The 27,549-nt window shown below is 42.7% G+C and overlaps 1 protein-coding gene across 4 annotated transcripts in view; it reads right to left on the bottom strand.

Moving 5' to 3' along the window:
* The window catches only part of LOC119180381 (DNA-dependent protein kinase catalytic subunit), a 231,258-nt gene that overhangs the window by 119,925 nt on the left and 83,784 nt on the right, over window positions 1–27,549 (bottom strand). For all 4 annotated transcript variants that reach the window (XM_075869063.1, XM_075869064.1, XM_075869065.1 and 1 more), the window contains 14 exons: window positions 25,803–25,870; window positions 24,345–24,447; window positions 22,748–22,878; window positions 16,876–17,083; window positions 15,014–15,189; window positions 13,862–14,036; window positions 7,611–7,676; window positions 6,556–6,717; window positions 6,429–6,485; window positions 5,260–5,403; window positions 4,009–4,128; window positions 3,723–3,863; window positions 2,871–3,028; window positions 657–785 (listed from right to left, as the gene is read on the bottom strand). In XM_075869063.1, the coding sequence (XP_075725178.1) occupies window positions 657–785; window positions 2,871–3,028; window positions 3,723–3,863; window positions 4,009–4,128; window positions 5,260–5,403; window positions 6,429–6,485; window positions 6,556–6,717; window positions 7,611–7,676; window positions 13,862–14,036; window positions 15,014–15,189; window positions 16,876–17,083; window positions 22,748–22,878; window positions 24,345–24,447; window positions 25,803–25,870 (1,838 nt within the window). The remainder of the gene's footprint in view (window positions 1–656; window positions 786–2,870; window positions 3,029–3,722; window positions 3,864–4,008; window positions 4,129–5,259; window positions 5,404–6,428; window positions 6,486–6,555; window positions 6,718–7,610; window positions 7,677–13,861; window positions 14,037–15,013; window positions 15,190–16,875; window positions 17,084–22,747; window positions 22,879–24,344; window positions 24,448–25,802; window positions 25,871–27,549) is intronic.

Here is a 27,549-nt window from a genome sequence, read left to right as displayed (position 1 = left end):
GTTCAAGACTTCACATTTATCAATTTGTGGGTCATCAAATATGATGATGGTCTGTGCAAATTCGTTTGTTAAGGAGATTTCCAGAGTGTTTTAGCACAATTGCTAATGAAACCCTTTATAACTCATTAAGTGTTACATACCTTTTATACTAATCGTAGTACGATGGTTGATTTTATACGACCCAAAATGTCTCGGTAACTTGTTTAATTAAACACAAACGTGACTCTGGACGGATTATATGGCATAATATAATGGTTTATTTTCTTTTACATGCATCCCCGTTTGTACACACACATTTGCACAAACACGTATACTATATAAAAAAGAACACTCCTAAACTCTACCAAAAATTTTTCCTCACCTTTCTTCTATTTAGTGTGACCATCAGTCGAGCGCAAAAATCTCTAAAGGGTGTAAACACTGAACATATCAGTTTCATATCACCTGTGTGTTAGAAGATAAGAAAAGCGGCAGATATTCATAAACCGTTCTTTATTTATAAATGCCTTCTTATCTCATTTGGTTGCAATATGTTTAAATGAAGGCTGCTGTACTGGTGAGATCGATTGAATTTTGCATATTATACTCAAGATCAGAGGTAAACTGAAAGAAACGACACAATGTTCCCATCCATTTTTTTTTTGCATGCAGTTTACCTTTCAAGGGAGTAGTCCTGGATTTCAAGAAAGTCAACGAGGTCGTTTTTGACAAAAATTCCAAAGAGAAATACGCCCCTTGCATCTTTGCCATCCAACGAAATGGCTTCACAAAGCTGCAGAATGGTGCTGCAAAAAAAAAAAAACAAGAAAAAAAGTTGCTTCCACTCGTGTCTCTTAACAATTAGGCTATATCAAACCACAAACAATTTCAATGTTTTTTTTAAGCGTGTCAACATTCATGTTTCCCTGTTAAATAACACACAACAAAAGATCGTTAAAATTGACCCCACGGGGCACAGAAATTTGTTTGAATGAAATAATGTTCTCAGTAAAAAAAATGGGGAGGCGCACAGCATGTAAAAAATGGTGTTTTAGATCCCTTAACGTCATAGGCTATTCGTTGGGCTATCTGTCGCCTTCTTCATTTTTAGTGAGCCAGTGATGAGTGGTGTGATTTACCCAACCTTAGTGGTGCATACCCATTTTAATGATGGACCGTGACGCCGTGATACGCCGAAAAGCTGACACCCTAAGGTGCTCAGACATGTCACGATCACGTCCTGACTAGGCCACTAATTTTGCCGACCTCGTGTCGTAATAATGCATGAAAGGATGACATCATCATGTGAAGTTAACTTTATGATGATGATGAATAGCGACTACATGACACACCGTGTTGAGAGGAAACACCGCCCAGCCATGCTGCTCAGGTGCTTCGTACCTATAAGAGCCCCTCTTCGATATAAAACTTGACAATCCCAACGACAAACTCTCAGTAGGAAATTGATATAACGCCGCTTCAAATGTGAATTGTGAACCAGTGAGCTATTTGAGGGAAGACTACCGCGTAGTTGATTTAGTGATCGAACACGTGAGATTCTTTCTCACATGAAGCGGCACTGTTGTTGCAAGTGGTCGTCCAAGTATACAGCCCCTGCATAGCACCTCACTAGGCCTTATGTGTTGAAGGGGACTGGCAATGCATCTCCAAGTAATTATCAAAAGTCCTCACTATCGAATTTTATTTTCTCATAAATCAGTCGCCACAAAATGTTTTTGAATCTGCAACGTACAAGGGGAGTTATGGTGACTTACAGCACGCTTTGAGCACTTCTTCATTTCTATCCTTCCAACGTGCACTGAAAGCTACATACGCCCGCCATCAGGACCTTCAGCACAAATATGTTTTTTCCCCCTTTGAACATGTCGGCTCACTAGACAGGACGAACGAATAGAAATGAACAAAGAAAAATGAACATGAACAGAAATGATCAAATGGACAGTTATAAACTATACGTCAAGCCCCTGTTAATGAGCTTTCACTGCACTACATGAGTGCTGTACCGTGAACACACCTATCTAGAAGAAATGCCCACTGCCGCAAAGCCCTACTTCAATGTTAAATGAACATATTACCCTCACATAGGTTCAAGATTTTTAAAGTTTAAAAGCATGTTATAATGACAAATGCTACACATATAGTAAATTTTAAAACATGGCGTATCTCGCATGTTATCGCTTGCATTTTACCAAAAGTCAAATTTGAAGTTGCATTCATCTCCCTTAGACCATATAAGAGTGTTTGCACAAACCTTGTTTCGACTGAAAAAAATATATTGTGCAGGTTTGTTGGGTCATGACAAGTATGCTCATTTGTCTCTATAATGTTCGATATATTATATATCAGTCAAAGTCGATTAGAAATTATTTACCCAAATCACTATTTGCTCCGAGTTCAATTCCAACCTAAATTTTACTATTCACACGTGCCTACACCACTTACAAAACTTGATGAATTTGAAAAATTTTTATGGCAGGAAGCATAGCAAAGTAATGTTACGATAGCTTGTAAAAATGTTACGGCGCTCTTTTCGAATAGTCCTAGCCATCCATTCGCACACAGGAAATAATCATGATCAGTATCAGCCTGGCTATACTCACTGCCCGACAAAGGCCTCTTCGATGGTTCTCCAAAGTAAACCCTCTAAGTACTGTGCTAGCTGTGGCCATGCTATGCCGGCAAACTTTTTAATTTCATTCGTCTGGCCGCCTAACTCTGCATTTCCCTCGCATGCTAGCTTCCTCTTGGAGCCCACTCTGCTACCCTTAATGACCAGCAGTTATCTGACTACAGGCCCTGCCTATTTCATATTCGTGAATTTCACTAGGACGCCGTCAACACGTCAAAATGAACAAGTGAGCGGTACTAACTCTCCAGGAAACCGCAGCTGCCTCTTCCACGTCCCGACCCACGCATTCACCAGCTCCAACTGGGTGTTCTGGATGTCGCTTCTCTGGTGTCCGCAGTGCGTGACCAGGAATTCCAGCACCGACTGTGCCTGGTTGCTTACACCCAAGCCTTTGAGATCCTGGATTGTAAAAGCATACAGGCACCACCAACTCCCATCTTTTGTCGATTCGTACGTGACAGCGTCGCTGGGTTGCATCATTGGGGCCTCTCCCAGCAATAATCGAAAAAGGGAATGTAAAAAGAGACTTGTGACAATGGGTAGCTGACATACAACAATGTTCCCAACGTTCTAGGTCACGAATCGGCTGCTATAGTCTAATCAATGACCAGTGATAACTTGAATTAGTAAAACGAAAGCCTTCGGTGCTTGATCAATTTTGAAAAGTGACCGTCGATGTCAACCAAATCTCATTAAATCTAGCATGATAACAAATAACGTTGTGGTGAGGTCGTGCGTGACATCATATTGATACCACAGTCCACCAAAACATTTCGACATGTCATTGTGACATCTCTATCCCGATATGTACCATTTGAGGTACGGAAAGCTTCAGGGTATCACTAATATGGCAAGATGGCTTCCCCTTTAGAGTGACCTTAGGTGATACATAAGAGACCGTGTGACTTGCTGGCAAGGGTAAATGTCAGGTTGAAAAAGAAAAGAGAACTGGACATTCAGATGGGATTTAATAAGACGAAAGGTTAAATTAACTTATATTAAAATAATTAAAATCTATTGCATCTGGCTTGGTTGTCTCCTCTATACATGCAATCGCAATGCTTCACACAACAAAGATAGAAACGTTACATACTTTGGCATCTAGATCAGCGGTCCAAGTCAGCACTGTCACAACGAGGTCAATGACAAAGGCGTCTAGCTCAGACCCAAGTTTCCTTCGTGCCAGGATGTCAAGTATGACTGGCAGGAGTTGATGCACATATACCTTCAGAACCTGGAAAGAGACAGAAATGGGGTCTGAATGCAAATTACGATGGTGGAATTAGTCGCAGCACAGGGTGTCACATCGCGACCGACAGGCGACAATACAACGCAAACTTAACAACGCAAAACAACAAAGTTACGAGATATCAACTCACCTCAGCGCAATTGATGATGACTCTACAGAGAAAAAGAAGGGCATTTGGCTTGGTATGGTCTGCAGTGATTGCTCCTGTGATGGTGCTCAGCCACTTGGGCATTGGGTTGGCTTTTGCTTCCTGAAAAGTGAGTAAAATTAACTTTTTTACTAGCACAACAAGAACCTGAGAATTACATTATACAAACTATCTGCACGTTAGTAAAAACTATAATTGGTCAAGTTACGTGCACGAGAAACCACCTAATGGAAATGGACATTTCCCCATTTCGAGCGTTCTGCGCTCCCCCTTGAACCACGGCCTTTCCAAATGGGAGCCATCGTGTAAAGGACAGTCATAACTGAAACCTAACTCATAGGGCAACTCTTATTTTGAAATGTCGTATGGTGATAACATGTTATGTAATGTGTTATGGAATAACGTGTCAGACGTTGCTCAGTCGTAGAGCTTTGGACGCGTCATGAAAAATATGCGTACGATGCTTTACCACCGAGCTCCGGCAATGGTCATCCCTCCATGCACTTTATAGGATATGTCATCATCAGCATCATCATTAGCCTGACTACGTCCACTGCAGGACAAAGGCCTCTTCCATGTTCCGCCAGTTAACCCGGTCCTGTGCTTGCTGCTGCCAATTTATACCCGCAAACTTTTTAATCTCATCTGCCCACCTAACCTTCTGTCTCCCCCTAACCCGCTTCCCTTCTCTGGGAATCCAGTTAGTTACTCTTAATGACCAGCGGTTATCCTGTCTACGCGCTACATGCCCGGCCCATGTCCATTTCCTCTTCTTTATTTCAACTATGATATCCTTAACCCCCGTTTGTCCCCTAATCCACTCTGCTCTCTTCTTGTCTCTTAAGGTTACACCTACCATTTTTCTTTCCATTGCTCGCTGCGTCGTCCTAAATTTAAGCTGAACCCTCTTTGTAAGTCTCCAGGTTTCTGCTCTGTAGCTAAGTACCGGCAAAATACAGCTGTTATATACCTTCCTCTTGAGGGATAGTGGCAATCTACCTGTCATAATTTGAGAGTGCATAGGATATGTATGTCTACTTAAACACAAAAGCATCAGTCAGTGCTGCCAGTACCCATTTTCTTTGTATGATGAAGAAAACAAGCCCTTAAATTTACACCTCTTTCCTTTATTATTGGCAAAGTGAGTGTAAAACTAACTAAATGAATCTAGGCTGAGGATAAATGCCTAGATAACTATGGTGAGGATGGATTGCCATCTCCAAGGAAGCTCACCTCAACAGTCTTGCAGATGATTCCAATGCTGGCCATGTGCTCAATGACTGAGCAGACCATTGCCATGCAATCATGACGGTTGAGGTCGTCATCCTCGAGGTCCACGACTTTCATCTTGCGGAACTTCGGCACGTCTTCTTCGGGCTGGAACGATGGCAAAATAAATCCATATTTTAGAAATAAATAAGTATTAAAAGTAGTTACATACTTTTAAACTTAAAAAGGCAAAGACTGACTACACAGTAAAGCCTTGTTGACATGGTCTGTTATGTTTTCACAGCAATTATGTTACGAAATACCAATCGCTTCAAGCTGTCTTCATGCGATTGCTACTGAATGATATGTTTTTTCCGATCCCGAATTTTTTTGTGATGTAATGATGGAATTCTAGAGTAATATATGTACTTCTAAAACCATTTCTTCACTACAGACACTTAGATTGCAATGTTTTCTGCCCGGCACCTTAAAACAGCCCGTCCGATAGTCGTGAATAAAACCTGGTGTATGAGCAAAGAGGATTGATACAGTGACAATTAGAGATCTCAGCTCCTATACTCAACTATAAACATGTTGGCCTCCATGCATGCACAGTCTTACATCACATACTGCGCTGTCTATCAAACCATTATATACATAAAACTAAGTTAACTAGGGTGCACAAACATATGGCACAAGTAGTAGTGAAGAGTCTTTGGCCGTCCCATCAGGACTGACCAAGCAGGAGGACACGGTCAAATTCATAAGACTGGCTATACTTTCCAAGCAAATGAATCAAAAGTGCAGCATGGCTAGTGTGTAAAGGCTAAACTGTAACTGAAACAGCAGATTACACTAAACATAAAGACATAATTAAAACAAAAGCTACCTACAGTTTTTTTTCTTTGGATGATTTCATGGTCCCTAGAAAGTACGAAAAATAAGACATCGACTGTATCTGTATAATTTATTACATCCCCGTTATCGTGATTTCATAGCATGCGAAACATACCTATTGCTTCTTATTTGTACAGCAAGTGCGTGCAATCAAACAACCAGAAACGTCTATTCTATATAGTACCTGTAGGTCACACCGCACGAGGATCTCGAAGAGCTATCGGTTGAAAAAGTGACGACCATAAGCATTAGAAAAATTTGCAGAGGGAAGTTTGAAATGCACACGCACAACTTACTGCTTTTTCAGCCCCTGAACCTATGGACTTGTTTGATTCACCGATGTCCCAGAATGCCTGCGACAAGTGATTATGAGTTTTGCACGATATTTCTTTTTACGGTTGGATTGGTAGCATGCCGACTTACCAGTCCGCTCGCAGAGAGGCTGTACTGGCTAGCTTCCTTGGCGAGGCTGCTCCCTAGAAGAGACCACGAAAGACTTCGTCTCTTGTTAGATTCGCGCTTGCTCCCGTCATCCGGAGCTGCTTCTGTCATGCCCACGACCTGACGGTTCCTTCGGGATGGCGCCTGCAGTTTAGGGTCACAGAAAGTTGTGCTCTAGCTGCCCTAGGGGTGAATCGGTGCTCATGAACTGAAACTATGTTCTCATCACGGCAAACTGCAAAATTACAGTTGGTGACACATTTAGAACAAACGTAGCAAACGACTCTTCAAGGGGCTCCACCAGGCTTCATTGCATATTTCGGTTATGTACTGGCATATATAAAGCACAGCTAAGAGAGAAGTTTAAAATTTCTGCGATGTAGTAATGTCTTTACAGTCAAACCTTTAAGCCATATCCAGCACGAAAATAGCTTTGTTAATTGTTATGTCTATAAATTAATTACGGCATACATTCCAAATGCCATTGGGCAAGAACATCATTCAACTACTGTCGTAAATAGTGGTCCGTCCTATCTGTATTCGCTATACTGCCAAATGAGCTTCAATGTTCAACCTCATTTTTGATTACCATGTGGGTGTAATGCTTTCTTTATTAATATATAATAATAATAATAATTGTTGGGGCTTAAAGTCTCAAATCTACCATATGGTCATAAGAGACGCTGTAGTGAAGGGCTCCAGAAATTTAGCTAACAGGGGTTTGTTAACACGCACCTAAATTTAAGTACACAAGCATAAAGCATTTTTGCCTCCATGAAAAATGTGGGACTTTTTAAGGGATGCAGCGAAGCGGCCTAGTTGGTGCTGATAAGCTACAGCACGACAAGATCAAGAAAAAACGAGCCCTTTCTATTATGCTGAGATGGGGTCACAAGGTACACGAGAAAATAGTAGGCATGCATTTTTATGGATTACATCTGTTCAGAAGAAATTCCAACAATACATGCAGGTTTTCATGGTTCCAAGGGACTTCACAGTTTTGTATAAAGTATATTAAGCTTTTGTACATCACTTACTTCCAATTCCAGTGGGAACTTGTACGTCTTCTTCTCGTCGGTAATGTTGTTCCAAACAAACTCTCCCTAAACGAATAGAATCGATTAAGAGAATGCAGCATTGCATGCCTTGCTTCTATATAAAGACTAAATGACATGAGGACCAATACCCAAGGCTCAACAACACTTTCATGTGGTCACAACCATTGTGCTATCTCTCGTGGAACCAGAGAACAAGCATGTTAAGCCTTAACGGCTTGGCACAAACTGGGCATCTGGCACCTGCTGAGCAATTGGCAACAGCGTTGGCAGGGTATGGGTGACAGTGTAGGCAATAGTATGAAAAATAGTGGACTAGTGCATGATAAAGACTGCATATAAATGAAGTGCATATACACTCAAACCTCGATATAGTGCACCCTGATATAATCAAATACCGTTTATAACGGCGTCAAAATAGCCTTGCAATAAATATAGTGTTTAATATATGCTTTAATTATAAATTTTCGGATATGATGAACTTATTTTTGTGTAAGATGCAACTTTGTTATAGTTAGGTCTGAATGTATTAAACTGCAAACGTTTAAGGGGGCAGACCGGTCTTACACATTCTTTGTTTATTTCTTCAGTGAACTTGATCAAACTACACAGGATTATGCAGTTTTTTCTGCTGATTTCAAATATTTAATTAGTTTTCCTGTAACTGATCTTGTTCCTGAGATAACTTAAGTTCACCCCCTATTGTTTAAGGCCACCATAGAAAAAAAAGTGCTTAACTAAAAGTGATATTTAATATATGCTAACATAGACTAATGACTATAGAGTGAAAGTATGCAAGACTTTTTTTGTTTTTAGGCCTTTCTTGGTTATCTTACAGCAAAATGAACTATCCATTTGCAAAAGTAGTAGGAATTATAACAATTTTGATGAGTAATTAATTAAAAAGGCTTGTGCTCTAATTTCTGCTCCCATACTTGCATTCTACACATATACAGGTTTCCATTGCAAAAAGAATTATTATTGTACCTGCCCTAGCTGCAGAGATATTGTGGCCTCAAAATTGAACAGTCGTAAATTTACTTTTTTGAGAAAAATAAATAAAAATTGAAAACGCACAGCTTCTTCAAAAAGCAACAATCATGGTGTGCATGTTTTGCAATCCTCATAAAAGTGCTCATAAATTCGTTTCAGAGCTTCTAACACAGGTGCCGGCTAATTATAAAGAAGTCTCGAAGTCGGTTCCCCATTTTTTTACATGTCTGCATGTTAACAGCACCAAGAATCTGGGCAATTAGAATGACATTACAGAAAAATTACCACTTTGTGGTGTGTGAACATTTGCAAAGAGATAGAAAAATACTTTCAGAAACTGTCACACAGTCCCATTAATTAGGAAGGCGATCGCCGGGCTGATTCCAAGGGCCGAAGTATTGGCCCCCCGAACCGCACCACGAAAGCGTGGACAATTTAGAAGTGGTCCTTTTTGGCGCGCCAGCAGACGCCGGCTGTGGCCCAAAGAACAAGTCAGAGCCGAGAGTTGATAAACAAAACAAAGATTATATTCTCAAAAATGGCAGATCGAAAACAATACACAAGAATGCACACTCCACAATAGTTACATACAATACGTCACCAATCAAACAACGTACTACACAGTACAATCAGCCACACTCAAAACAACGGACACAGACAACGATACGCACTACAATGCAGTCGCATGCATTGAACAACCAAGACACTTAAAGACTAAAGAGATAGAAAACCTATTCAGTCCAAAGTTCTTGGAACCAAAGTCTAGATGATACTCTTCCGAGAATCACTCACTCAAAGTCCAGCGTTGTTGTCGTTCCGCAGCCCTCTGAAGTTTCTCTTCCAGGAAACTTCGCGTCTTCAATTGGCCACTCTTCAAGCTTCAAACTTCTTCGCCCGAACACGTCGGCTTCACACACGCAGCTGTTGCCACGCGTCCTCGCTCGATAGCGGTAGACACATGCTCTTGCCTGTAGCTCGAGCTTTCACCCCTCAGGTGGAAATCCTCTTCATCTCCTGCTTCGTACCTACGGACAAAACCTTCGCCGACTCCACGGCGGAATCCCTACGCGCTCTGGCGCTAACTCCGTCTTCTCCTGATCTCTCATCTCGGCTGCTCGGTTAAATACCTTGCGCGCGACATTTCAGACGGTTCTCGTCATTTCGTCGGCGCGATACGCAGCGAAGGCTGGGAAGAGGGCGAGACGGTTGGAACGCCCTCCGCGGCCGATGACTCAACTCGGTATGACCACGCCCCTTTCGTTCTGGAACCTTCGCGGGCTATCTCGGCCGCCGATGTGGGGCGAGGAGGTTCGTCGGCGAAGCCACGCTTCCGAGGGGAGAGCGCGCGCCCCGGGGGAGCCTTTAGATGTTTGTTTTCTTTTTTCTTTTGACCTCGCGGCGCCACTCCGGCGTTTCGTCGCGACGATTTGGTGGCGCGCCCATTTTTAGCGCTCGTTCTGTGACACTGCCCCCCACTTTAAGAATATTATCTCATAATATTCAAAACCACACAAACGAGCGCGAACAGACACCACACACTCTGAAAGACTGTAACACAAACCATCGCTCATGACACTTCACATTCGGAATAGATCCTCAATACAACTGTATATTGTAATTCAATTTCACGACACATGAAATATAGCCACAGGTACATGATTACAACACTCCACCACACATTCCCAATTATACAAATGTACAAATTTCTCTCATTACAACAATTATACAACACTATACATCACATCACAGCACAAACACTTCGACACTTGTGACACAGGATAACACAACATTAACACAACATATGGAACTCAGCACTGCCAAACACCTTCTGATTCGACCTCAGCCCCTATCCTGTGTATTTCGAGCTGCGCTTGCGTCCTTTCTTGTGGTGCTCGCTCAATCTCTTCTTGTTTTTCTTTGTTCTTTTTCGGCGAGCCGTTTCCAACGACGGTATCTGAGGCAGCGTCTCAGCCATCGTTGTCACTTCCGACCCTGTTAACGGGTCATGACGTTCGACGGGTCCGGTCTGTTTATTTACCAGCTTGTTCATGTCTCTACATTTGGCCTGGCTGGCCGACTCCGTCTCCTTTGCACTGTCGGTCGGTTGAGGTCGTGCCGACGTAAGTCCAGTAGCCCGGCCCGTGAACTCGTTCAACACGATCATCTTATCATTCATAGTCCCTTGCACCGCGGCTTCACCTTGGGCTCAAGTGGGATCCGTCACGGGTTGCTCCTCCACTGTATCTCGCGGTCGTTGGGTTGGCGAGAGCTCTATCTTAAGGTCTTCTCCCAAACATTCCGGATCATTCGGTCCTCGCGCCCCGTCGATGTTTCCGATGACAAGGTCGTAAAGGGGGGTCGTCATACATAGAGCCGTAACCTTCCCGCTGAAGTATGGGGTTTCAACCTCAATCTCTGCTTCGGGAAGCACCCGAACCGTTCGGTCAATTAGGCAAACCGGTTTCGTTCTGCCTGTCAACTCACTTTCCCGTACCAATAACCGCACAATAACCGTGGAGCTACCGGTGTCTCTTAGAACCATAATTTTCTTGCCTGCAACCTTTCCAGGCAGCGTTGGCATTCCTTTCGTAACACCGGTTGGCTGTTTTGACATTACAGCACCCACAATAGGAATTTTCTCCCCATTCTTCAACTCTACGAATCCATCGGTGACGGCATTATTATCAGATTTCGGTGCCACTTGCACACAGGATACCTGGTGAGTTTGACTCACTCCGTTCCGACAAGCGTCTGCTTTGTGCCCAGTCTGACCACACTTGAAACATTTTACTGCCGTAGGGCTCGTAAAGATCGTTCGACAGTTTTTCGCGCGATGACCCACTCGGTTGCACAGAAAACATCGCGGAATGCTCTCTGGTGCACGCTTCTTTTCATCGGGAGCCAATTTCTTCGAATTATCGGGACACTCCTTCTTGACCTTGGCCAAATTAGTTCCACCTTGCGCTTCCAAGAATTGATCAGCCAATTCAAGCATGCCTTCGAGTGAGTCAGCCTTCCTCTCTTTCAAGTACAGCGACAGGCTTGGGTGGCAACTAGTAAGAAATTGTTCTCTAATTAGGAGCTCTCTAAGCTCATCGTACTCCTGCGCTGTCCCTGAAAGTTCAATCCATCTGTCGAAATAATGGCAAAGTCGGGCGGCATACTGCGTAGCCGTCTCACCATCAGCTGGCTTTCCTGTCCGGAATCTGTCCCGGAATCTTTCCACAGTAAATCTAAATCGCTTCAGCAAAGCAGCTTTCACCTTGGCATAGTTGGCTGCATCGGTCGGCGTCAGCCTGCCGTACACACTGAGCGCCTCCCCACTCAAGCAAGTACTCAATGCAGTTGCCCATTGATGTTCCGGCCAATTTTGGCTCCTTGCAATCGTCTCAAATCGGTGAAGGTACGCGTCAAGGTCGTCCTTCCTTTCATCAAACGCCACGAGCAGCTTGCTTGGGTTCAAGCGGAAGCCGTGGTCCTCCCGTTCGCTGCATTCAACTCTAGTTTAGACCGGAGTTTCACTTCGCTGTTGCAAACGGAGCCGCTCGAGTTCTATCTCATGCTGTCGCTGCCGTTCCCTTTCCTCTCTTTCTTCTTTCGCCCTCTCAGCTGCCAGTCTTTCTCTCTCCAGCTCCAACTTCAATTGCTGCTCTCTTTCTTCTCTCGCTCTCTCAGCTGCCAACCTCTCTCGCTCCAACTCAGCTGCTCTTTCTTCCTTGGCCCTCTCAGCTGCCAACCTCTCTCTATCCAACTCAGCTGCTTTTTCTTCCTTGGCTCTGTCTTTTTCTTCTTTTTCCTTCTGGGTGACCCACTTCCGTAGTTCAGCGCCAGAAAGACCCATCTTCTCACCAAGAGCGACTAACTTTTCGAGATCCATCGTGTCTCGCAAATAAAACCTTGCCGCGTGCAAAAAGTATCTGCCTCACTCAGTCTATCTGAACACTCCACTGCACTCGTCAACGAGAACACTGAACAACACACAAAATCGTTCCGATAGCGCTATCAACACTCGAGGCTCTTTCTCACTACTTTGGACACACTGTGCACCAAAAGGTCCTGTCGCGGACGCCAGATTAATTGTCTTTAGATGTTTGTTTTCTTTTTTCTTTTGACCTCGCGGCGCCACTCCGGCGTTTCGTCGCGACGATTTGGCGGCGCGCCCATTTTTAGCGCTCGTTCTGTGACAGAAACCAAATATGTCAATTTTAAAAAATGAATTTTTTTGTGTCCTTTTGGTCCCAAAGAACAGTCTGCCCCCTTAAGAGGCACAGGTCTCGTGAATTTTCAACTGTGTGCACACTGGACAGCAATCCCAAATTCAAGGCTACACATTCTATTATACGTAGTTTCATTATGTGCACATCAATGCATGATATTAAATGTGTTATGCCCCAAGAAAAAAAAAGCAAAATTTAGTTATTAGTGAGAGTGTGCGAATATTCGAAATTTCTGGTTTTGGCCTGTTAAATCCCACATATCAATCAATCAATCAGTATTCGAAATTTCGAGTATTTTTCAAATAGCATTTGCTATTCGATTCGATCTGCACTGCTCAAGTAGTACAAGGCACTGCACTGCAATGCACTATTTGAGCATCTCGAAAACCAACAAAGTTAACGTCCAATTGACAAAGGCCACTTCAGATTTTTTAATATGCTTCACCCCTTCACACACTCGTACTGCAGCAAAGCCGCCTTGCAAGCTCTGCCACAGTTGCAGATGCATAGACTCGAGAAAATGCTGGTGGTTACAACATGAAGATGATAGTTGTGACAAAAGTGAGGACTCAAGTAATGCTGTCTTGAACCTCAAAATTGAGAATTAAGTCCGAAAAACTGTACACCAAACATTTTTAGCCTCCAAAATTTTTTTCAGAAGTTTATTCAATCTTTGAAAAATGACGAATACAAATACACATGCGACTGGTACACCTTCGAAGGCCGCCTTTCTGTGCGCTCGCTGAAGCTGGGTTTCGGCATAAAACACCAACGCCACTGATATACGTTAACTCATTATAAGTTTCACTCGAAAACAAGCCCCCTTATATTGATTGCCCTTCCTTCGTCATGTCTTACTGAAAGTTCCACAAATGAGCCAGTGGGTACCAAGGCAATGTGCAAGGTCAGGAAATTTATGCACTGCTGAGCTGACCTCCACCTAAAGATAGAACGCAGTTTAGAGAGAACCTGCACAGGCTCCCACGAGAGGAAGTCTTGCAAGTTCCCAGTTGACACGCTCACCTTCTCGGGCTTTTCTTGGAAGAGAAAGACGTCATAGAACTGCGCCTCGACCTGAGTGCACGAGACCACGGCAGCGATAACATTGTATGCTGCACATCGCAGGTGGCGCCACAGGTACGCGTTCTCCTCGTCCCCACCTAGCTCGCCCCTTTCCTTTTTGAGCATGTTCGTGTGTCTATAGTGAAGAGACAGAATGGAAACAAGTACTGTCAGATCTCTACAAAACCAACACAAACACAACAAAGTACGAGATACCACAATGTAAAATTGATAGGCCTGTGCAAATATACGAGTGCTTCAAATAAAATAAAAAGACGTACTTTAGCACACGAAACTAAGCTGAAAAAGTGGTTCCACTGTAGTAGCCAATTTACTAACCGTAACTAATATAATGCGCAAACACCTATGCAAGGAAAATCTGAACTGTCGTGAAGCCACAACTTGTAGTCAAGTGTGTATGTTGCCTGAGCTCCAATAAATACTTCTGCCTCAATCTTACAAGCTTGTTATACTAGCTTATGTGCGCTATGTACAGCAAATTATACAGCAAATGTACATCAAATGTTTTATGGCTTGCAACCTTCACCCTGCTACTTTTCGAATTTGCTGCTAAATCCCTCAGTACTAATTACCGCTCACTTCGATTTAGCTTCAAACGAAAACTGGAAACTGGAAAAGATGGAAATTCAAGCCTGTTCAGGCTTCTCAACAGGAAGCATTAAAAATGGCTCAAATATAAACTTTACTACACTAATAACCTGAAATACCCAGTTTAACATTTCTTACACTACCATAGAAATGAAAGATGGTTTCAAAGCCACTAGAAATAAATATGGTGGACAACTTCATAAAAAAGGCATGCGAGTGTGACACCAGATTAACATAATGCCAACGCCTAATCCTCTTTGCTAAATAAAGCTAAGATGAAAAAGATAGATCTATGCCCCCACAAAGGTGGTCTATGTTATGCCATGACATGCTGTAACAAAGACATTATTAAATGTCAGCTGGCACGTCTAAGGCACAAATTCATTCAGCCATTCTAAGCAGGGAAAATTATATGCATATCAAAGAGAACTCATAAAGCAGGTAAGCAAGTAAGCGTTACCAGCCACGAAACACTACGGCCTTTTTAGCAGCACAAACGCTTACTTGGTGACTTCCTTGGTCAGCTCATTCCCGACAACGGTGGCCACTTCCCGGGCGCGACAGAAGGAGTTATTGATGGCCGACTGCTTTCCAGAGACGTCGTCCTTGTGTAAGCACGAGTAGAGGACTTCAAGGCAGGAGAGAGCCACGATCTTGCTCGTCAACTGCCACTCGGAACCCTGCACGCAGCCATGGGGTGGCGCATTGACTTTTAAGGCGCCAGCCCGAACTCGCAGAAGCACAATTATGAATGGCAAGGAGGTTAACTTAGACCACACCTGGCTTACTAGCCTGCCTTGGGGAGAGCAAATGAAGGCCCAAAGTTGAGCAGAAGGACTTTTAAAATTTAATAAGTGAATAAAAAGCAGGGTGGGCAGAATAAAAAAATATGCCTAGATTACAATCATTAACACTATACGCACAAATTTCACACACTAATTTAGAACTTTCCGTATCAATAATGACTATCAGTTTCGGTGACTCTACAAAATCATCCTGTAAAACACTACTTCCTTGATGCTTGAACTTGTATACTAAAAGAAAATTCCTCTACGTACAACTGCTTTACACCAGTGTACATTGAATAATAGATGTGCTGAACAGTGTTTCCTATTACCCAAAATATCTGCTATATATTATAAAATTAACCATAAAATTTTTAGGAACATTGTCTTGAAATGATCTCAATTCGAATCCTACATGTCTTCATTATATCCACTTACACAATATGTAGGCCGCAGGAGAAACTCAAAAGTGTGCAAATGCAATTTGACTCGAAATCACTTCATGCGACCAAGTTGCGGTTGTAATAGCAATAACTTTGTTAAAGATAACCAAGATCAAAAACAACTGCAATGTGCCGAATTGAATTTTAATGACTGCTGTACTTATTTAGCATTCTCAGCCCTACACAATAGGCATGAAGCACTATGAGACATGATTTACCTGGCCATCGAACACATTGTAGTGTTGCTATCACAACATCAGTGAGCATACAGAGTTACCATCACAAGGTAGCGTTTGCTCCCTATTTTATCCTAAAACACGGATCCTAAAACATAGATCACCCTAAAACGTGGCATAGTAGTAGTTGTGCACAAGTCTAGGATGAAAAAGTAGCCGTAATATTTTTTAGAAACGGTGCCTTACGAGCGGAGTTACATGTGCTTAATGACTAAAATGTGACGATTATTCATTTTGCATTTTTCTTCACCGTCTCTCCACTCAGCGACTGGTCTCCTCTCTTGAAGTCGCCATGCCCTTCTCGCCGTGGGCCTCTCTCAATCTCGCGTGGCACGTCATAGCCGAGATGCAGCTTCCGAATTATGCGACTGTCAACTTTGCACTTCTCGGCAACCCACTGCTGCTGCAGTGCTGACCCGTGCTCATACGAATCGTGCCAGTATGTATCCTGTATTGGTACGCTAGCGATTTGGCACTTGTGTCACGGGCCACATCTGCTGATTCACTGCAGCATCGATTGCCGATCACATCGCAGATACATCCTGTCGACATTGCCACATCACTGGGATGCCAGAATGGCGAAAGAGGAGAAGTAATTGCTCCTTGGAATTTGTGGGGTGCCCGTGGCTCGTAATTCTGTAACGTGTGTCATCTTTTATCATGACAGCACTCTGAACACGATTTGTGTGTTTACTTGAAATATTCAGAAAAAAATACTGGAGGTGGTTTAGGTGTGTCGACCAATGCCACCATCCTGTCATTTTTGAAGAGAAACCAGAAAAAAAAATGTCACAAAGGACACCGACATCATACAGCGATGTCATTACGCGTCTGACCGCTGTTTGAATAAAACATCAGAGAAATGACAGCCTCCTCTTTAAGTCCTGGAGAGATGGTCGCACCGATCGTATCTTTGATCCGACCGTGTCCAGGATAGCGACGACATTCTCGACGAAGAACTGCCGCAACGAGGACTTGGAACTGTGCTTCAGGAGTTGAGGCAGCAGCTTGGACGCGATCGAGAGCCTGGCCGGTGTTGGGAGGCCACGCAGAGTGGCGGCGCACTTGTAGGCTGAGTTGAGTAACTGCAGTTGCTTCGCCTCAGAACATCTGTAGAAATGAGAGGAAATACAGTTGAATCTCGATAATTCGAACTCAAAGGGGCCCAAAATTTGTTCGAATTAAAAGAAGTGTGAATTAATGAAAGCTAAATAAACAGAGGGCTCTCCATGCAGCGGCGCATGTGCATTGAGTTAACACACGAGGGAGAAGTTTAGGAAAACTTACATTTATTCACAAATCACAGGACATCGGTTATTAATTGAAGTAATCGGTGATGCGCATCTGCACACGTTTGCCCTGCAGCGAGTGAATCAATTTCGCACGCAGCTTGCAAAGCATTTCTACTTCGGCTTCAGCATTCTCCTGGCAAGAGAAGTTGCGCGCAAAAATGTCCAGCGCCGACACTTTCTAAAGGTGACAACAACGACTACTACTGCGTAGCGGAGCCTCCCGCTCTCCGCTACGCAGCTGCAGCATGGCCAGCATGTGACGAGAAAGGAGGAGTGTCTCCACGCGGAGAGAAACAGACCGGTATTTGAGAGAAAACCAACACTCTACAGCAGCTTTTCTATTTTTTTTTGCTCACTTCGCACGCGTTGTTGAAAGGAGAAGGGTTATGTGGCAGGAAAGGGAAAGGGGGGAAGCGTTGCACCGGCACGTGCGACCCCCCCACCTCCCTCAGGGCGCAGAGCCGTGCTCCCGCAAGGGGCAAGGACGGCAGAAGATAGTGCCTTTTTCCTTTCCTGAACCACACATTCATTCAACCCATCGACGGCTTTCTTCTTTTTCTCTCTCTCTCTGTCTTCGCGCATGGCGTTGGAAGGAGGAGGGTCTTTTCGTGCCAGGGACGGAAAATGAAGAAGCGTGACACGGGCGCGCCGCAGATCGGCATTTGAGAGAGAGCAAGCATTCCATCGCAGCCTTTTCTTTTCTTTTCATTTCCTTCGCGGGCAGCGTTGAGATGTCACACGTGCCGCCGCGGGATTGGGCGGGGTGCTGAGAGCATTTTTGGAGTAAGGTATGTTCGAATTAACTGTCGAAAGTGTTTGGGCGTTCGAATTACCAGGCGTTTTCACCCATTGTAGTACACACAGCTTTGACGGGACCTCAACGAGAGTTCGAATTAAGTGTGTTCAAAATAATGAGATTCGACTGTATTTATTAACCCTTTGAGGGTCAAAGGTGTACGTGTACATCGTTGCCTGTATGTTTGAAACGAGTGCATTTTTCATTTCTTGCTCGGCGTGTGATGCCAAATTGTGGAAATACAGAGAACACTCGTTAATTTGAACTCAGAGGGGACTCACATTTTTTTAATTAGGTGGGGTTATAATTAACGTGCAGGCACTAGAATAAAAGGACATAGTGCCACATTTTCCTGGAAGAGCACAGCAAAGTCATTTAGAATCATTACGAACTAGGCACTGCTTCCTACACGTTTGTGGCGACTTTGCAAATTAGAGAACTGGCTAATCTCCCTGTCCTTCCTCATTTATTCCTCCTCCTCCTCCTTTGCAAATTAGGTTCATGGAGTTCTATTAGCAAACAGAAATTTACAGATCAGTCGGTGACACGCAAGAAACAAGCAAAGACATGCACTCATGAGCATAACGCTATTTATGCTCAAAAATACATTTATTTACATAACATAGTCATTAAAATTATAAGTAAGGTAATCAGTAATTTGCATTTGCTTACATTTATTCTTTCGTGACCTCATGGGCATCGTTTGTAGCTTGCCCAAAGGCTCCAGCACTGTGTACGAATTCTCATCTGCTGAGAAATGCTGCTGTTTTACTACTGTTTTGCACTTTTAGTAAATTTGATCCGGTTTGGTTCTGTGAAACATACGAATCACTCTGGGCCAACTTCTGCGAGCAGCGATGAAAACGAGGGGGCTACCAGAATGAATTAACCGTTGCGTATACCGACGCATTCGAATTATCGTGAGTTTTCACCCAAACACAGATGGCTGTGCCGGTACCAGGGTTTCAGTTCGAATTAACTGTAAGTTTGAATGAACCAAGTTAGAATTAAGAAGCTTTTTACTGTAGATAGAGTATTTGTCCAGCGCCAATGCCTCTCCATTATTTTTTTTTTTGTGCTCTACCACAGCAGTGTTCTGACTAGTATCAGTTTCGTACTTCCGACTGGTTTCCGCTTATTGTACCTGCGAAAACTAATGGCTTACTGGATAAAAATTTTTCTAAAGTTTGTGGATGTGTGACTATCCCGTGTATAGCTTCTCCTGACATGAAAACACCTGTTTCCCTGCAGGCGCTGACTTACTTTAACGATGCCCTTGTGGTTGCGTTTCCCGTTTCGGGTACTCGCAAAAACCGGTTCCCTTTTGTTGGCGAAAAGTTTTTCCTTTTTGAATGCAATCAAAACTGCACAACTTTCTTCAGTGTTTTCACCTTTGCAGTTTGCTTGTGCTATAGAAGTGTGTCCTGGTTTCTAGGCTCCAAAAGTGAGTGTAGTGGCAAACTTACTCCGAATCGCCGCTCGAGTGAATGATCAGAATATGATTCAGTAAATGTGACATTTCAAAAGCGTGCATGGCCCGACAAAGCTGACTGGATAAAAAGTGGCTTTTCTCCCTACGTGGTTCCACTTGACGCCACTTCAACAACTTAGTTCTTTTTTTTTTTATGTCTATGAACTACACGAACGTTTCTTGTAAACACGGTGTAAGCAAAATAATTCAGGTGTGGACGCGTCCAGATAATGTTCGGTACTTTCCATTCCTCTAGGTCTCAACGTTTCAGCACCTCCCATGCAACTGTGGCCAGCGTGTGTACTATAGACGATGAGCTGCGTACATAGTGTCCGTAAGGGCATTGCATACAGGATGTGGCATAAACTGGCAGCGTATGGCACGCTGGCTTTCTTGCTCGCAAAAAACGCAACATCAGTTTCCAGGTTTAGCTGCTAGCCCCGATGATGCTCTAAAAAATACAAGAAAAAAAAAGAAGGTGGAACATGAGTATGGCTTATTGCGCTTGACCCTTTAAGGCCTCCTCATTGCAGTGCTCCTTCACTTTAGTGCCACGATACTGCGGCTGGCATATGCACTAAAGATGAACCTTATCTGGACGTGGCTTCCATCGTGGCAGGCAAAGAGATTCCACACCTAAATTATTTCTTACAATGTGATTGCAATGCATAACTTTTTACCAGCCACATAGAATTTTTTTTAGAATTTAGCTTGCCATTACTTATAAAAAACATCCATGTGCATGTAACAACACAAAACATATTTTCTCACTTTACGGCCACAATTTTTTTCCTTGAATTGATTCGTTTGAAGAAGTTAATTCAGCCATTAAAAAATGCACATATTTTGAGAAAAAAAAAAGACCTTCGGAAAAAGATAAGAGGGTAATTGGCACTTGTTAAGGCAAGAGTGAATTGAATTCATTGCTGACTGAATGCATACACTTCTCAATGCATGAAACTGATGATACTTAACCAAGGGCAAGTATTGTGTAAAACGAGAAAGCAGCTGTTCAGGACACTGTGTTCCTCACAATTAAAAAGAAAAACAACAAGGAATAATAACACAAAAAAACATAGCGTATGCCATAATTGATTGAAATGTGGAGTTTAACGTCCCAAAACCACTATATGATTATGAGAGACGCCGTAGTGGAGGGCTCCGGAAATTTCGACCACCTGGGGTTATTTAACGTGCACCTAAATCTGAGCACACGGGCCTACAACATTTCTGCCTCCATCGGAAATGCAGCCGCCGCAGCCGGGATTCGATCCCGCGACTTGCAGGTCAGCAGCCGAGTACCTTAGCCACTAGACCACCGCGGCGGGGCCATAGCGTATGACATAAGTCACTTACCAATAAATTTCAAAACACCAGGCATAACATTCAAGACAACTCAGAGCCCTTCTACTACTGAGAAAATGTGACTATGGTGGGTCTGAGGTACTGAGCTTGCTATACAGTAAATTTATATATAATGATTATTGGCTATGTCAGTCGTATAAAGAGACACGCTGAAAGATACGGTGTTTCTCTGGTACATGTCGCATATTATCTTATCATCGGCAGTTGACGAATAGAATTTTGTAGTAACTCAAATTTTGAAATAAACCTGGACATAACAAAATATCAGTTATATAATGAAGTAAATGAAACACATTTTCGGATATAACAAAATTATTTTCATGTAAAATTCAAATTTGTTGTAATGAGTTATCAGTGTGTTTGAGAAACTGCCTTTCCGAAAGTACAAAATGGGACAATGTTCAGTTGAGCTCAAGAAGGGAAATTGAAGGGCTCGTTCTTCTTTGTTAAATAAAACCTTAGAGGGGTGCTGCAACACTTTTTGAGAATGGTCAGAAAACGCTGCCCATCGGTCGTAGAGCCTCCCGACAACACTCGAGGCAAATATTACAGCGCAGCACGCAGCTTGGAATTCACAATAAATGATCAAAATCAGCTAGAAATCGCTTCTTCTTCTATCAACAAATCACGGAATAAGCCCAAAAATCACTCGTGATAAGCGCATCTATCAGCCATTGGCTGATCTGAACATGGCGCACTTGGTCGTTACAGAGATCGCCGTGGAAGACCGCTACTTGTCCACACGTGCCTGCGCGATCACAATGAAAGACGCACGCATTTAAAAAAAAATTAGAAAAAATTGCTCAAGGTCAGGAGGCGTGCGTGACGTTTTTTCTTTGCCCCTCCCATCCCTCCCTGCTCAGCTTCCAGCGCTTTTGTCGGGACGAGAGGAGAAAGTATGCGTTGCAGCGTGTGACAAATCTTTGTAACTCCACTTGTACTGGACAGATTCTTAAAATTTTTGCGACGTTGATTTTTTGAGGCAATACGCTTTTCCGTTGAATTAATTTCATGGTTACTCAAAAAAGTATTTCAGGGCCCCTTTAATGAAAACCACTTTGTTTTCATTAAGGTTGACATTCGCTAAGGATGACATTCATTTGTTATGTAAACAGCTTTGAATTTGATGCCAAAATGTCCACGTCATTCTGCTGTGTCAGTGAAATCATACACATTTGTGTTCACTTTTATGAGTTGCTCTATGCGCCTTTTGTCCATGGACGCAATCCACCAGAACCTAGCTACATCAAGTTTCACTTTAAAATTTGTATTGACAGACAGAACCAGCACATTCAATGTGTATGCAACATGACTTGATTATAATACAGAAATCCCCTTTAGATGCAAATTATGATCCACTGTCTGCAAATGTGTCCAATTTACATGGCATGATTCCATGGCACTTAGTATTACATTTCAAGACAATAAATAAAAGAATGTTTTGCTTTGTGCAAGTTTCAGTATTTATTGTTAATTAGCATGTAATTAGGTATGTAATTATTATTTATTCTGTCAGCATCCATTTTTTTCATAAATAATGAAATATTAGGTCCGAGTGCAAGCACAGTTTCTTTTTTGTTGCATTCATTTCAAGCACAGAAAAAAAATACTCCTGACGTGTTTTCTGGAACATGGCAATGTCAACTGGTCGTAAAAAATGGTAGTCTCGCCGGCATAGTGACCCTCTGCAGCATTACGCAGCTTTAAAAAGCTAAATGACCGGTACTATACACATCTTGAAAATTACTTAGGGCACTGGTGTTTGCAAGTATTGTAAATTGCGCCTGTGGTTTAGAGAACTATAGACCTTTGATCACTGTAGAAAAAACGTTTTTTGCAGAATCACGTACTGCGGCATGGTGCGACGCAGAGAAAGCAGCACTTCAGGCTCGAGAAAGTGGTTCTTGTCCTCGCGGTAGAGCACGCGGAGGAGGAGCTCGAGGAGCATGGTGCTCCCAGTCGACTCGAGACCAGCCAGCAACTGCGTGAGAAAAGTGTGACAGTGACATGCGACTTTCATACGAGACCTGTCGAAATGAAAAGTAATAGCAAAACGTCGTGTATGAACAAAGATACAAACAATAGCATGCTTATTATTTATCTGTTTATTCATTCGCTTTCAGTCAGAATTTGCACATTACAAATAGAATTATATGGAACAAATAAAAAATGATTCATCCAATAATGAATGCTAAGCTGTCAACTCTTGTGCAAAGTCACAAAATACGCGAGATTTCAATAAACCAAGCAGTTGCTTAGAAATCGCACAACTTCTTAATACCAGAGCTAAAGTGATAGAAAAAAAAATGTCAGTGTGAGTAACTTCGACATGTGTGCTCAAATAATTGATTACAAAAGTGGTGAACTGCACTTAGTTATTTCATAATTATTACAACACAGCAATTCATACTGTATCTACTACATAAATAAATATGATGCAGACAAAAAAATCTTTATCGCACTGCTGATTGCCGAAAAATTTTGCTGTCACATATGGCATGTCTATCATCCTAAATAAAGTCATGTAATGCCTTATATCATGAATTGTAGAAAAAAACAGCACAAAAAAGCAAGAACACACAATACTGCTAATGTCTGTCTAGTTCTTCACCAGCCCAGCATGAACAATTTATACCACCTTAACCAATTTTCTATTTTGAATATTAAATACTCAAAGCATATAAAAATGTTATGGATCTAGTTTATGAAAACATGGGCATAGTAAACTACCCCAGCTTCCTCAGCATCAAACAACATCACAATGTAGAAAAAGAGTTTACAAATTTGGAAATTACACATTAATTACCTGAATGTGCATTTTTGTGCCCCATGAAGTCTCGAGTTTCACAGCTCATTCAGGCAACAGCACATTCATTTGCAAAACGACGAGAGTTAAAGCGCGAGAACACAACGACAACAAAGGGGCAAGGAGACGTGTCGTCGTTCTGTTCTCGTGCCAGAACTATCGTCGTGTCATACCAACTAGCCCAAACAGCCACACTTCTAAGTTTCATTAGCAAAATTTTATTCCCACGAGTTAGTGGAGTTCGCGCAGTTCTGGTTTCCACCATCCAAAAGCTGGAAATATCTTGATGCGTTTTACACCATAACGTTTCTCTAACAAGTCCAATTACATAGCTGCAGTTGAGGTACCATACGCTCGTCTGCCTGATACAGATGTTTTTAGAATGAGTGTATAATCAAAGCTCATGCACGAGATGCTTAGTGCAAAGAAGTTTATTAATTATTTCCTTTTCTTAATAATCTTATACAATGCAATGTTCCATGTATTTCTTGTAGCATGAGAGAACAGTGGAAGCACTGTTCAAAGTATTATATGCACATTTTATAGTGTCTATGCTTTAGGAATATGTGCTGGTGACTGTTGCCCATATTTTTACAGCCATTTACAGGCATTGAAACAAACAATAATTGATCAAGCTTTACCTTGCGCATTGCCTTCGTGTAGGACAGCAGTTCGGGGGCCCCGGGAAGTAGCTTTGACACCTCCATAGGAAAATGCTGCAGCACCATGTTCTCCAAGGCGTCTCTGTTTACAGTGATTTGTTGGACAGCTACTAAGTTCGAAGGGCCAGGCCAGCCTCAGCTTGGAGGAGCTATCACAAGTGACTTTGGAATGCCAGCCATAGATTGGCAATACACCTATACTCCCTATTCATTATATAGATTTTTTTTCTGGGTTTCGCACTTACAATCATAATGGCATTCATCAACACTCCTGTAATCAATCAATCAATCAATCAATCAATCAATCAATCAATCAATCAGAGCTTTGTTGTACAATGTCAAGAAAGATGAATATAAAGCTATTTGAACAAATAGATAATAGACTCATAAACCACTGTTACCTGAGCAAACTCTTAACTGACTCGCACTAACCGTGTCAAGTGGGACGGTCAAATGCACTAACAGGAAGTATGCTAGAAAACACTGAGTGACATTTTAAGGTAGGCGGGGCTAAATGGGAAAACAGAACGCATTTGTAGCAAAAAAAAAAAAAAAAAAAAGTGGTGACCGATTGCGGGTGCATTTTTCAAAGACGTAGGTGAAAAGGAAAACAAAGTTCTTTTCTCATCCGAAAATGCACCTGTCTCTCCTACATAGATTAAAGAAACAATACCGGTCAAGATGCAGCAAAGTCCGTTCATGAAATGTACTCCAACCAGAGTACGCTCTTCTGGAAGTGACAGTCTGCCTGCGTTGCTTAGAATTAGTGAAGTGCACCTTAACCAACGTGTACTCCCCATCAGTAAACTTCGCTAGCCCACTTGACAAAGGCGTTAAGTATGGGTGGGTGTTCACACTTACGTCTCACTCCGATACCAAGATACTCACTCCCATCTACTCACACTCACAGACACTCACTTTTATTGATATTCACGTTTTCTGTGATATTCAGTGACGTTCATAAGTCGATCCACTCGCCTGCTTTGACCCATGGTCACCCTCATCGCCCACTAGTGTTCCCTCGAACTCATTTGTACGTGTAAACCACACTTGCACATAGTCACTAACATTACTACGCTCATCCATTTGCACTCGCCGACGCTTGCTTGCGTTCCCACCTGCATCTACAGACTCTCCTGGATGCTCAGAGGAGTTCGTACTCACATCCACAGTCACTCACTGGCTGCTCACACTCGTGTCTACTTACTCTCTTATCACTTACTCCTTCCCCCTCATGCCCCTGAAGTGAGTGTTAGCGAGTGTGATCACTTACAGTGGCACTATACTGCAGCCACTGAGCCACAGTAGCGTTTCCAATGCCTGGTAAACACGAGTACGGCGCACTTACCGCCATTTTTCGGTTTCATGAACACGTAACTTTCATGCGGGCACGGCTCCCGGAGTACTACAACGCGAGAAAAAAACATTTAGCCTTACCTGAGCTTTTCGCAGGTACTTTGATGTGCATCAGTGGCAAACGCTGGAAGCAAGCCCAGCACAAGGACCTGATAAAGACCAAACGCAGAATAGAAAAACTGCCATGTTGACTTGTGGCTTGCTTATATAAGGTGTGATGTAGCTCCAAGGTTTGAAATTTAAAAAAAGAATTTAAAAGAGAACTTCAAAAAAAAGAATGGAAGGCTGGGTGTTGATATCAAAGGAGTCGTGACACTAAATTTGGACACGACTTGACTGTTACACCACACTGATGGCAACATTGAGGTGCCAACTGTCCAATATATCAACCACAAGCACAGCCTAAAAGGAATCTTAAACTGAATCTCGAAGTTTGTGAAAGTGCCATATCGAAAATATCAGAAAAAATGATAAAGTAATTGATTGGGGCTGTTTCGTAACAACGCACATCACGAGTTCTGGCCGGGTTAGTGGAGGCACGTACGAGAGGGACAGCGCCGGCATTAGTGACAACCGAATGATGCAAAGCCTAACCAGAAATTTACAAAAATACCACGGCACTAACTTGCCACTTACTGACTCTGTGTAAAGCATTGGCAGCAAAATAATTATTAACTCATAGTGTTCTCATTGTTTTTTCGCCTAGAACAAAGATGCGATTTAAGAAACAGCAAACAAACACACTCAAGTTGCCGCTACAAGTTCCATGGCTGCTGCTGCTGCACTCTGCATACCCGGCATCCACAAATGTTAGAAAGCCTACAGACAAACAAAAGCTCTCCACTGCCGGAATCGCACAGCGTAGTGGACAGATAACTGCTTCGGCGTTCCAACGTGCGTACGTGGAATTGATATGCCTTCAGAACGCAGTTTTGCCTTTTCTAAATCCAAGTCAGTAAAGCATACATTATGCAACTTACATGTTCAGCACTGTTTTAGAGTGCCTATGTGGTTATTTCACTGCTTTCTTTGTCACTTCTCGATTTGGTGCTTTACATATGATCAGAGCGTAAATGTTTCAGCACACCCAACGCTGCAGCTGCTCCAAGCCTCACAGAAAATGTCACCCAAGTTGGACAATGACAAGAACAAGATCACACCCACCGGCGACATTCACGAAGTGAACTGAGTTTTTCTGACAACTTGTTCACTGCTCCCAGCTTTTTCATTCATCACTGTACCAGACAAGCAACGCAGCTTCACAATAGAGGAAAACACTCGCAGCACTCAACACAGCAGACAAACGAGTAGCGCTGACAACGTGGCAAAAGCTGGCCAGTGAAGCCACAGGCTATCGTGGCTACATGATAGCATGGTTAACGAGTAGGCCGACTATGTCACGGGACCCGTGAGTGTTCTTCGAAACGGAAACTACCTCCAATCATAACATACGAGCATACAATTCAACATTCGTTTCACACTGGGGCAAATGAGTTTCATTGCTGCTATTAACGAGTCAGTAGCCACTTGTGGAGGAGAAAGAAAACAGTGGTTCAAAAACTTTCTGTCACCACTACTCTAAAACGAAATGAGGTACAACTAGTAATCCCGAAACATTTATAGGACACGCATTTCACAGACAACTGTATTACTACTTTTCTTTTCTGTTTTTGTATTCATCAGTGCTAGTGAAATTCCTCATTTGCTTGGTTTAAGTAGCAGGTATAAATTCCACTCCACAGAAATATTCTGATTCTTTCAAAATTTTGCGTCTTGCATATTTTTGACTGTGAAAGTACATTCATGAGCGTGCAACGCATGTTCGACT

This window comes from Rhipicephalus microplus, chromosome 7, assembly GCF_043290135.1.
Source record: "Rhipicephalus microplus isolate Deutch F79 chromosome 7, USDA_Rmic, whole genome shotgun sequence".
NCBI classification, from domain to species: Eukaryota; Metazoa; Arthropoda; class Arachnida; order Ixodida; family Ixodidae; genus Rhipicephalus; species Rhipicephalus microplus.
Note: the sequence above shows the minus strand (reverse complement) of the source record. Positions and strands in the feature narration are given on the sequence as shown.